This window comes from Artemia franciscana, chromosome 8 (assembly GCF_032884065.1).
Source record: "Artemia franciscana chromosome 8, ASM3288406v1, whole genome shotgun sequence".
Lineage (NCBI taxonomy): Eukaryota > Metazoa > Arthropoda > Branchiopoda > Anostraca > Artemiidae > Artemia > Artemia franciscana.
The window spans coordinates 11,683,792-11,696,791 of NC_088870.1; the positions used below are offsets into that span (position 1 = coordinate 11,683,792).

Consider the following 13,000-nt stretch of genomic DNA (forward strand, 5'->3'; position numbering starts at 1 on the left):
GGATATCGCCTCGAATGATAAAATCCAAGTTGGTCCCATCAAAATATCATCTTCCAGTTCACTTAGGTATTTAGACATTTCATTTGGAACTTCAATTAGATCCATTAGGCAGATCCATAATAATTGTTTCTTTGAAAGAGAAACTACGAAAATTTTATGAACTTGTCGCCAGGGTAAAGGGCCAGTTTGATAAGAGAACCCTTGGTCGGCTATATAATGCGTTATCTGCACCGCTTGTGTTGTGTGACACCTTTTTTGGAAATTAATCTCTGCATCTGATAAAAGGCAAATCCGATCGCTGTTCTTAAGGTTCTGTAAGTATTTTCTTACTATCCCCATTCGCACCCCATTGGATTTGTGAAAGGTATTAGTTACATTTCCCGAACGTACGGTGTTTTAAGATTTGTCAAAAATAGAAGAGCTGTCACGCAGATTTGCTGACCGTCACAACAGAATTATTGATTTTCCACTGACTTGCCTTATATCAAGTGGCTAGCGCTGCTAGTTGTGTAATTTTATAATGTTTGACCAATGTACTAAAGCATGAAGAAGAGAATGGAAAAGGGTTGATTCAGTAATCAAGTACCCGCACTTCCTAGAACACATCATTAGAACTAAGTAATTTCATAAGGACCTATTGTTAGCTGATTGGATGATATTTCTATCTGGAGATATTTTTGTGGAGTCAAAGAGGTAAATGGACTAAGCAGGTAGTCCATAAACCCTAGCACAAATTTTGGAACTGCAACTGGATGCTGAAAAATGTTTGAAAGTTAAAGTTGTCAAAAGTTGTGCGTGATTTTTGTTTGTGCCCTTTCTGTCTTTCTTTTCAATTTCCATACTCCTCTTTAGTGCATTTTTGTTGCGTACAGAGGGTAACAATAAGTTATTATTATAATATATATATATATATATATATATATATATATATATATATATATATATATATATATATATATATATATATATATATATATATATATATATATATATATATATATATATATATATATATATATATATATATATATATATATATATATATATATATATATATATATATATATATATATATATATATATATATATATATATATATATATACATATATATATACATATATATATATATATAACTGCATTTATGTGTGATTAAATGTCGCGGGGAATTTGACCCTTATAAGCACATATCGAAAGTGTTTTACCTAAACCATTCCCTCCGTGAGAAAACCATTGTCATAAAAGTATTTTTTTTTCTAATAAATAGCATTTTTTTGCAACATTCTATGAAATGTACCCCCCCCCCTTGCTTTCTTTCTGGCCTGCAAACAAACCTTTTGATAAAGTTCCTCATATATACGACTTAGGTAACTTATTTCTTCTGTCGATCACTGTACATGTGATTGAAAAATCCAGTTTTTCTTTGTTGCTTTTTTTTCACTGTCTAATAAAAGGATTTATCCCTATTCGAACTGTAATTTAAAGTTCCTCGAATACCCAGCTAGTCTTTGCCTTTAATATTCTTGTTGTTTGTATTCATTTAATTTTAAAATTAGCTTATATTTGTTTTGTAACAATAAACAGGGAGTATTATTGTCCGAGTCGATTATATCCAGCGTTCAAACAATTTGAATTAGCTAATTAATATAATTTGATAGAAACGTGTTTTCCAAGATAATGGCTGAGAATATGAATGGCTATGGTCTAATATTCAGCAAATTAAATATTAAGTTTAACAAGCAATTGCTAATCTACAGAATGAATTTGTAATTGTGCCAGTGGATAAAGCTAATAATAATTTTGCCATAATTTGTCAGAAGCTGTATTGTGATATCTTAAAAAGGGAGTTATGCACAACTAATGTTTACGAAAAGGTAAATTTAGAGGATGAGAATTTAATTGAAAAGACTGAAGAAATACTTTTTTTAAAATTTTAATATTAAAATAAATGACAATGATAAAAAGTTCCCTTTCCTATATTGGACTGTAAAATTTCATAAGAATCCCCCTAAACCACGGTTTATTGCTGGAGCAGCTAAATGTCCAACCCGCATTGCTGCTACTGACCTCTCTTTAATTTTAAAGGAAATTGTAAATAAACTTAAAACCTATTGTTCTGGTATTAAAAAAATTTCGAATTTTAATCCATATTGGAGTGTTAATAATTCACTGCAGGTGATAGATTCTTTAACAATGGTTTCAGCTAAAAGAATTGAGTCTTTCGATTTTGCGACAATGTATACTAATTTATCACTTAACGTAGTGTTAGATAATTTAAAAACTGTTATCAAGAAATCTTTCCTCTTATTTAGTAAAAGGTTCTTAAAAATAGACACTTATAATAAAAAAGCTATGTGGACAAATTGCTTTAATACTACAGTTAACTTGAGATGTTACAGCTTGGATATGATTTTTGAGTTATTAGAATTTGTTTTATACAATACTTATATAAGATTTGGTGGTGATTTGTACAAGCAAATCGTGGGAATTCCCATGGGGGGGAATGCCAGCCCATTTATAGCTGACTTGTTTTTAGAATATAAATATTGTTTGACAAAGCATGTTTTAAATTAATTGGATTATTCTTTAATTGGATTATTACACTAGGCCAGTGTATTCTCCTGATGAGCCCTTATGTTGGGTGTTGCCTCTGAATTATTTGTCTATATTATTTTTTCTATTGTTCGGTAAATGACGACTTATACTTATTGACGACATGACTGCCTGTCCATGGATTATTCTTTATGGTTGATTGTGTGTGGCTATACTGTTTGACCTATGTGATTGTATGGATGAGTAGGGTTAAGGCCTCATTCAAGTGCTGGTCTATATTAATCACTAATTTAGGAAAACAGTCTTCCTTTTCTCCTTCTGTCTTTTTTTTTTTTTTTTTTTTTTTTTTTTTTTTTTTTTTTGTGTTTGTGCTGTAGCATTGGTGATTTCTCTTTTCATAATATATATATATATATATATATATATATATATATATATATATATATATATATATATATATATATATATATATATATATATACATGGGCCATAATATGTCAAAACTCTAAAACAAATAAAACTAGTCATAAAAAAAGTAAAAAAAAATTAAAAAAGTTTGACTGTGGTTTGCTCTAAAGTGGCTGATTAATTTTATCAATAATTTATTTAATCATCATTAATTATCTCAGATACTTAAGAGGGAGGAATTGGAGAGCCAAAATGTAGAGCAGGTTATTTTGTAAGTTACTCATAGCAATTTAAAGAGAGGAAACAGCCTTTGAATTACAGGCTTTGTATTATGTGGATTAGGTGATAAAAAATAATGAAACTCTTGATTTGAAACTTTTTTTTGTCTTCCACCTTGTTTCTTTTCCAATACTACGTCGTGGGACGCTGACTTTCTGCCACTTGGTGTACATCTCAAAACGTCAAGTGTGTCGCACATGTCTGCCATGCTTGGCATAGTCCCCAAAACACTTGGCCCACTTCCGAAAATTCTTGCCATAGGTCCACCACACTTCGCGCTACCTGGTGTACATAATTTATGAGAGAGCGGAACCCCTCATTCTGCGTATTCTTTCGTTTGCTGTATTTTTTGGCAGATCTTATCCCCAAATGACAAACACTGCCCTATATAAGATGCTGCAATTTAATTTCAATAACGGTTAGGCGTCTTAAACACTTGAAAACACCACAATCTTTGCTACCATTTGCAGAAAGGTTAAATGTCACTTTAGCAGATGTTAAGCTTTTAACCTAACCCTTAAATGAAGTCAATGATCTAATGTCAAACAAAAAAGAAAAAAAGGATATTTACCTGATGGCGGCGACGTTAAACCATCACTCAAATAACTACCACGATACCCGCTATTCCCACTTCCGTACCTGTAAAAGAAAAATTATTATGTTTGATTGGTCAGTCCTAATTTTAGTGTTTTAAAGCCTAAAGCCTATTCAGAATACCATAGAATTTGAAACTGTCAGGGAATTTAAAATAAAATAAAAAAGCGAAAATAAAAGACTGGGATTGAAGCATGAAAATAGGAGCGAGAAGGTAGAAGCATAAATAGGGCTTTCAGAGCCTGGGGACAATGTCAGTTTTGGACCACTTACCATACACTACTTGACCATAGCATTGACGAAAAAATTTCATTTCGACTCCCCTTCAGAGTCAGCGCACGGGAACGGGCGGCCCACTTACCCCCTAAATACGCCATTGTGAAGAGAGGAGATTTCAACCATCTCCAAAGCTAATGTTTAATTTATGTGAATTAGATACAAACTACAAGTGATGATTCTTTAATCCATTCAGCCGTTCTAACTAGTTAAGTTAAGCAATAGAGCACAGGTCCTCGATTTTCGCATCCCCCTCCTAGGTTTTGAAAATACTTTTTTCGGTATTTTCATCTAAAAATATATTTCTTTGTTATCATTGAAAAAAAAACTGACCCCATAGATTTTGAAAATAAATTCCTACATTTTACATTGATATGAACTGGCACCCCTCTACCACCAAAATAAAAAGAAATATTAATGCAACAATGCTTCTTTAAAAAAAATGCTTTAGTTCCATTAGTTTATTTTCGTGACATATTCTTAATTCTTGAAAACTGACCACACTATTCCTCATTTCTGCAGAGAAAAACAGCAACGTTTTTTTCAATATCAAATTCACTAATGCGTTGAGTTTATTTATGCTGAGTGACAAATCAAACAGTTCGTGGTAACGAACTGTAGTAGTAAGGAGCAACCCGGTTCAATAGAAACCAAAACTCTAAAAAATGGAATTTTGATACCAATAGCTACATCAAAAGAATCGCATTTTAATGCTGATTTTAAATATATAAGTTTCATCAAGTTTAGTCTTACACACCAAAAGTTACGAGCCTGAGAAATTTGGTGTTATTTTAGAAAATAGGGGGAAACACCCCCTAAAAGTCATAGATTCTTAACGAAAATGACACCATCAGATTCAGCGTATCAGAGAACCCTGCTGTAGAAGTTTCAAGCTCCTATCTACAAAAATGTGGAATTTTGTATTTTTTGCCAGAAGGCAGATCACGGATGCGTGTTTTTTTTTTTTTTTTTTTTTTTTTTTTTTTTTTTTTTTTTTTTTTTTTTTTTTTTTTTTCCAGGGGTGATCGTATCGACCCAGTTGTCCTAGAATGTTGCGAAAGGGCTCATTCTAACGGAAATGAAAAGTTCTAGTGCCCTTTTTAAGTGACCAAAAAATTGGAGTGCACCTAGGCCCCCTCCCACGCTAATTATTTTCCCAAAGTCAACAGATCAAAATTCTGAGATGGCCATTTTATTCAGCGTAGTCGAAAAACCTTATAACTATGTCTTTGAAGACGACTTACTCCTCCACAGTCCCCGTGGGAGGGGTACAAATTACAAACTTTTACCAGTGCATAGTAATGGTTATTGGGAAGTGTACAGGTGTTGTATTCAGGAGGATTTTTTGGTTGGGAGGAGGGGTTGAGAAGAGGGGGATATACTGGGGGTACTTTCCATCGAGGAATTTGTCATGGGGGAAGAAAATTTCCATGAAGGGAGCGCAGGATTTACTAGCATTATTTAAAAAAAACAATGAAAAAATAAATATGAAAAAGTTTTTTTTTCAGCTGGAAGTAAGGAGCGCATTAAAACTTAAAACGAACAGCAATTATTACCCATATGAGGGGCTCACCTCCTCCTAATACCTCGCTCTTTACGCTAAAGTATTTTTAGTAATGTCAACTATTTATTCTACGGCTTTTGTGATTCAGGGGTCATTTTTAATGAATTGGGACAAAATTTAAGATTTAGTGTAAATAGAGAGGTACTGACGAGGGGGCGAACCCTCTGATATGTGTAATAAAAACAAGAGAATAAAAATTTTTTACGTAAGCTAGTTCATAAGTTACGTATATCTTTTACTAATAAAAAGATTCGTAAAAAATTAAAAGTTCTAGTTGCCTTTTTAATTAACCAAAAAAATGGAGGGCAACTAGGCTTCCTCCCCCGCTCTTTTTTTCTCAAAATCATTCGATCGAAATTATGAGAAAGCCATATAGCCAAAAAAAATAAATATGCAAATTTCGTTTTAATTATTTCTCTGTGGAGAGCCAAAATCAAAACATGCATTGATTCAAAAACGTTCAGAAATTAAATAAAAAAAAACAAGTTTTTTCAACTGAAAGTAAGGAGCGACATTAAAACTTAAGACAAACAGAAATTACTTCGTATATGAAAGGGGCTGCTTCCTCATCAACGCCCCACCCTTTACGCTAAAGTTTTTTAGTGTTTTAAGAAGAAGAGTTGAGAGAAAGAGTCAAACTTTAGCGTAAAGAGCGGGGCGTTGATGAGGAAGCAGCCCCTTTCATATACGAAGTAATTTCTGTTTTTTTAAGTTTTAATGTCGCTCCGTACTTTCAGTTGAAAAAACTTGTTTTTTTTATTTAATCAAGACAAAGAAGGGAATACAGCTTCTGGAGAGACTGGCTTTTCCAAACCTGGTTAGTCCTCGAGTGAGAAAATTAAACCAGTATATAGATCGAAAAGTTTAGAGCCACAATATTTACTAGAAGTAAAATCTCTTCTTCTCTGGTTGACTTAAAGATTCGCCCACCAGTGAATTTTGTCCTGCTGATCTATTTCAATCAGGAAAAACTTTCTTTGGCGAATACCCTTCATAAGTTCTAATTAGCTTATAAACCATGGATCCTTGCACAATAAATTAAAATAAAAGATCAGGGAAGCTTTCATGAACAGTTTTGGTCCGGCCCGACAACGCAAAGCCTTATTTTATTTGGACAGCTGAACATTCTCTGCAATCCGTGAGGAATTCTGACCTCCCTCCAGCTCCCTCCCCAAGCCATTTACTTCTTTTTGTCCGCCTGACCATCCATTTCGGGAAATCGTTTTATAAATAATAACTTCTTTTAAAAATAATCAAACAATTGAATGAACAGGACTCGTTTTGCCAAAGAGTTTGCAAATCTTATATAGAGAAACACACACCCTAACCTATAATTATGGGACAATTTTTTTTTTCTTGTAAACTTTTTTAACACAAATACCAAAAATGTATTATTCAATAAAATTTCCCCCAAAAAGTATTTTCAAAATCCATGGGCACAAATACCCCCTCAAATTGATGACCCTGCCTATAAACCAACAGTTTAATGTCAATGTTGATTAATCTGCAAAACTGGCCACTATCTTAATCTGAATCATTTGTGGTAAATAAGTAGTGTTCTTCATAATGTTAAATATAAGTGTTCTAGTTGTCAAATATAATATTTTATTCTGACATTTTAAACCCTACCGCCATATTTTAAATTCTTCAATCAGTGGCATTAACACAGTACCCTACCCAGAGAGACTTCACACTTTGCTGTTTTTTATTTTATTGCTGAAATTTGAAAAATAATACGTAACTCTACACTTTTGAATAGGTATTGATCGCACAAGCCTCCTTGTGAATGTTTCCAACACACCCTGTATCGAATCCAGAATGCTTTTCACACAACCTCATCGACATCATGTTTCTTTCTGTTTTTACTACATAGCTTTGCCCCAAATCATACTCTCTAGTTTTTGGTTACTGTGGTATGCGAATCGCTTTCACCTGGTTATCACAAACTCTGTCAGAAAGCATTGATGTCCCTTGCCTCAATTGATTTAGCGGCGAAGATAAGTGCCATCTTTGGCATGCCAGTAATGGTATGCCAAATTGTGACAAAACAGGCCCCAAAATTTTAGTACTCTAGCGCCAGATTAGGTTAAAAATTAAACAATATTTTCTTTCATTTTCCATTGTTAGATCTTACCTCGAATTAAATAAAAATAGCGGAAGACAATAATAGAAAAGAGAAGGGAAAGAGTAGCTCACTCTTGGGTTTGGATCAGAGACAAAATTAGGAATTGTCAATTGCGTCGGGGGGGGGGATCCTAAAAACATAAAGCATCTGGAAAAATATAAGAAGTGAAAATTACGGCTGTCCTCCGACAAAGCATAGTATCTACAAAAATCGAACTTTTGTTAAGGGTAGATCCCGGCCAATTACACCACAAGGAATCCAACAGTTCAAGCAATGCTTGATTTCACCTATTTCACCGTATTTCACCGTATATTTCACCGTTGATCTACACAAGATATCAGCTTTGTTTTCGTGTCATATCTAGTATGTAGATATTAGAAATCGACTTTACACTAAAAAAATAGTATTTGACATATTACACTTTACCAGCGAAAAACAAAACGAAAATCCCAGTATGCAAAAAAACATGAAGCGGTAAAACATGAAAGCCGTGGAAAAAAGCTCTTCGGCACAAGATCTCGGTAAAAGTCAAAGAAAAGATTACTTAATACATCAACAACTTCAAGCCATTTACTCCACACTACCGAAGGAAAAATGCACCAAATGTAAATTACTTACCTTCTTCGTTGAGTATCTAGTTCGTGTTGGATGATTTCTTACAAAAGCACCCTGACGTTTGTATCTCAGTTGAAACATACAGCCGACTTCTGAAAACGATCAATATCTTTTTGAAACTGCCAGTGTCTGTTGCTTGCCCGACAAGTGAGCGGTATTCAGAAAAAGTCAATGATATTGATGTAGATGATGAAGAGCTGTCTAATCCGCAACTCGACAGTTCTAGGAAAGATGAGTGGTTGCTACACATAGGTATTGCTAGGAACGGTAAGCCAACCCAAAAACATCAGGAAAATGCAAGCAAAAAACTAGAATCCTGATAGAAGAGAATATGCAGTGGACTTTCAGAAGGTGATCTCGCTTCCAGAGTTTTCCGAAAATAAGGACTTCATTTCTTTAAGTCGTTTGGTAGTTTTCAACGAGAAACTTGCAAAAGTACATCCAAAAGATCCATGATCTGTTGGGTCAAGAAACTTGTTCTGCGTCCTGTGGCATGGGGAACTAAGAGGCAAGGGAGCTGAGAATATTGTTGAATCTCTCTATTCAGTTATCACTGCAACAAGTGAAAAAGACATCAGCGAATTCATATTGTGATTGGAAAATGGTTCATGCCGGAATAAGAACTTGGTCTTGTAGACAACCCTTGTACAAATAGTCAACCAAGATTTCGGGGTTGGAGTGTACTATTCTCAGGTACCTTACAAAGGGGCACACGCAACATAGAGGGGGAGATGAAGAAACTAGGAAAGATACATGATTTTGTTGATTTTTTTTAATTGTGTCAGTGGATCAAGAAAAGCAGAACTGCTATCGCAATGGACAGTTCCTTTCACAATTGGAACTCAATAAAGACAGCTAGCACAAAGAAGGGCAAACAGCCTGACTTGGAAGACATTGTTGAAGGTGAATTCCGTAAAGGATCCCAAAATCTGCTTTATTGCAGAAGTTTTGAAAAGTTGAGATTTCTGACTTTCTTCAAGAGTCATTCAACCACAAGAAAATATCTGACCCATATTCAAGACCAAGAGGTATTTCCAAAGAAAAAAAGGACACCATTGTACAGAAATAATGCATAATAAAGCCTAGCAATAGGCGCCAGTTTTGGAAAAACCTTCCGGTCACCTGTTCCAGACTTGAAAATAGACGAAGATGACCCATATGAAGAACAATAGAACTCTGAGTGTGCATGTGTTCTAACACCCTTATATTCGTATATTATATTAGTATCATAGAAGGCCCTAGAGTAATTCTAACATTGTTTCAAAACGCAAATAAGGTTAATACTAGGTTAGGTTAGTGGAATTTCATGTTGACCTCGCAAGGAAAACAGCGAAAAAACCTAGTAATTACTTTTTCATGCGTTTCAAAAAAACTCGGTAGCTTTGTTATTGGTATATAAGTAGTCAGTGAATTGTGTTGCGAGAGCAACACTTTGGTTTTGTCCCGTTTTTTTTTCTTTTTTTTTCCTATGCCGCCGACGTCGGCTTATTCTTGGAAACTGGTAAGGGTCTAACCTGTGCGGTTTTTACGGAAAGTGTGGACCTCAGGCCGGATTGCTGAATACGGCATTACATTTTGGAAAGCTCTGAAGAACTCTTGCCTGGGGCCAAAAAGGATGGTTTTTGCTTGTCCACGAGCCAGAGCCTATGGTGTGGGAAGTGAAGTGGAGTTATGTAGCCTATGTCAGAGAGGAGTATCTGAAGTTGTGCACCCAAGCTTTCGTTCCATCAAACCATGTTTCTGCTTTCGAGGGAAAAGCTCCGTTCTAGCAGGCAAGCAGGCAGGCACCACTTTCAAATTGAAGATGGACTAAAATCTATAAGTGTTAAGTATATGCGGCAGTTACCCGGGCCCACAGTCAATATATCTTCTTTGAGTGATAAATAGACAAATTTACAGAAGCAAAAAAGCGACATTTTTCCACGGGTCCGAAAGTGCTGCCGTGATTTTGGCTGGGTTTATCATTTGTTTTTTCGGACTCGGGATTGAGGTAGAGAAATGTTATCAGATGTACCTCTTAAACTTTAAAAGTTCTGTCCTTGCTAAAGAAATTGGAGCTTATCCTTTCTAAGTGGTGACGTTAGAAAGTTGGCCTACGGCCAAAAAAATCAACTTTTGAACTATAGAATTTTTTTCGACGGCAATCGATAGCTCTTGATGAGCTGATCAAAGTATATGTCATCCATTTTTTGGTACAGAAATTCCTTCATGAGATATACTAGTTTTAAAGTTTCAAGGAGTTGACAACTTCAGTAGTAGGGTACACACTGAAACCAAAAATAAGCCGATACCAATTGTGAGACATGTAGGGGACTTGTAAGGAAAGTCGGCTGTTAGCTCATAATCATCTTCGACAGTGAGGGGTTTGCAAAATTTGCTATTTGGTGTACCTATTATTTGTTTCCAGTATATTTGATGGTAAGACCGAGTTGGTTCCAGTGGTAAGACATGTAGGGGACTTGTAAGCAATAATCGTCTGTTAGGCTACGATCCTCTTTACTGAAGAGGGGTTTGTAACTTTTGCTAGTTGGTGTAGCCTACCCATACTCACTGTAACCTAGAATTAAGTGTTTAAGCAACGGGTACAAACGATAACGTAAAACAACGAGGCAGTTTCGTAATCATTAATAGAGTGTCATCTATGGTATTTTGATCCTAAAAAGTTAAGGATAGCTTTATAATACCAACTAGATTATATAAGATTTTCTTCCAAGTCTTGATCCGTCACGATGTCTACGATTTAAAAGGATAAAGTTCAACTGGCTGCAAAGTCAATTTAGTCCCTTCTTTCGATACTCTTTTGTTATTGTTGTTTTTTCAATGCTGAGGAATAGCCTTTGATCATGTGATTACTGATCGCGTTCTTCTTTGAACATAACGTTTTAAAAGCTTCGATAGGCTGACAACTTCAGCGTTTAACCGATAGCAAAGAAACAAAACCAAAGTATTGCTCTCGCAACACTTTATTCGGCGAAGCTGGACAAAGGTTGCCGCAACACTTCACGTTGCTCAGGCAACGTAGGTCTAATTATTTTCTATTTTTGTAATTCTACAAAACAATGAAAATGGTTTTGCAAAGAAGCAGCTTAAAAAATAGCATTTTTGCGTTTTCCTTCGAATTTACTCAGATATAGATACTAGGTTTTGCCGGAGGACAGTCTATTGTAACTAACCTCAGGATTTCCGGGAGAGGAGGAGGAAGGGAAATCGTTCAAATATCTCCCCCTTTGCATATGCTTTTATTCTCGATTTAGATCGGTAGTGAAATATGAATTTTGTTCATAGTAAAGAAGTATCATTCATAGTCCAGTTATCATTAAAATCTGTGCACGAGTGCCAAAGCTTTGGGGGGAGGGGGGGTAAGACCATTAAATACTCAAAATACAGTTGTGATGCTCAATAGAGCGTGTCTCAAGCATTTAGATTGAACTAACCAAAAGACAAGATTCACATCATAACACTACTGCTTCTACTCCTACAACAACAACTACTGCTATTATTACTGCTGCTACTACTACTAAAGCTAAGACTACTACTATTAACTCTACTCCTACTGCTACTAGTATAGCTACTTGTTTTACTGTAACTGCTAATAAACCTAAGCGAATTAAGGCAAAATGTTGGGCAATATTGTAACCGTATTTCAATAAATCGAAACACCCTATGCCCACACAGCTTGTCAAGAGGATGTATCAACAATGTTCCAGGACTGGTCAATCTTATTAAGTTAAAATTCCATCGTGTGTTGAAGGAGATGTTGAAAAAAAGGCGCTATGTATATACTCGTACTAATGCTACTACTGCTACCACAACTATTGTTACTGCACAGTCTAATGGTATTAAGGTGAAGCTTTCAAGAAATATTTAGGAGCCAATTTTAAAGGAGCTAATTTGATTGGAAATTCAATGTTCAAGTACCCTTTTTAAGAGTCTAAAGTCATCAGAGGGTAGTCAGCCCTCTTCTTTAGCTCATGATTTTCCAAACACATCCAATAAAATTTAAGATAGCCATTTTGTCCAGCATAGCTGAGCGGTCTTGTACCTGTATCTCTAGTGCTATTGCGTGGGTTTACCCCCCCCCCACACAGTTATGCAATTTACCCATTATGTTTAAAAACTAAATGTAGCCTTAGAATGAAATCAAAAAGCATTGTGTGTATGCTGATTGCCAATAAGACATCTCAGCATTATCCCAAGAACACCTGAGGGTAACATGTGCAAACTTTTGGATATAATTCTTTACCACTTCTGCTCTTAAATTTAACTAAATCAGATGAGGGAAAGTGTATCCAAGCTGTCAAAGGGTACAGATAGATTTTTTTGCAAATGGCATCAAGTTATATTTTTCTGGTCAATTAGAGGAGGTATATAACTGAATTAAACACTACTCTTTGTGTCAAGATTTTTAAAAGGGTGCATTTTGTTGAAAATCGTTGAAAATTTTCTCGAGCAGATAAATAGCAGGCCAAACTATAAATTCTTAAAGAAAAGCCGAAAAGATTTAAGCTATTATTCTGTTTTTTTCTTGAAATGACTACGTCAATATAAAACGAACAGAAATTAATAAAACAAAACTTTTTCTAGACA

At 34.9% G+C, this 13,000-nt stretch overlaps 1 protein-coding gene across 3 annotated transcripts in view; it reads right to left on the reverse strand.

The window, feature by feature from the left end:
* LOC136029981 (uncharacterized) overlaps positions 1–13,000 on the reverse strand; it is a 170,317-nt gene that overhangs the window by 26,660 nt on the left and 130,657 nt on the right. For all 3 annotated transcript variants that reach the window (XM_065708556.1, XM_065708555.1, XM_065708557.1), the window contains one exon: positions 3,811–3,878. In XM_065708556.1, coding sequence (XP_065564628.1) covers positions 3,811–3,878 — 68 coding nt within the window. The remainder of the gene's footprint in view (positions 1–3,810; positions 3,879–13,000) is intronic.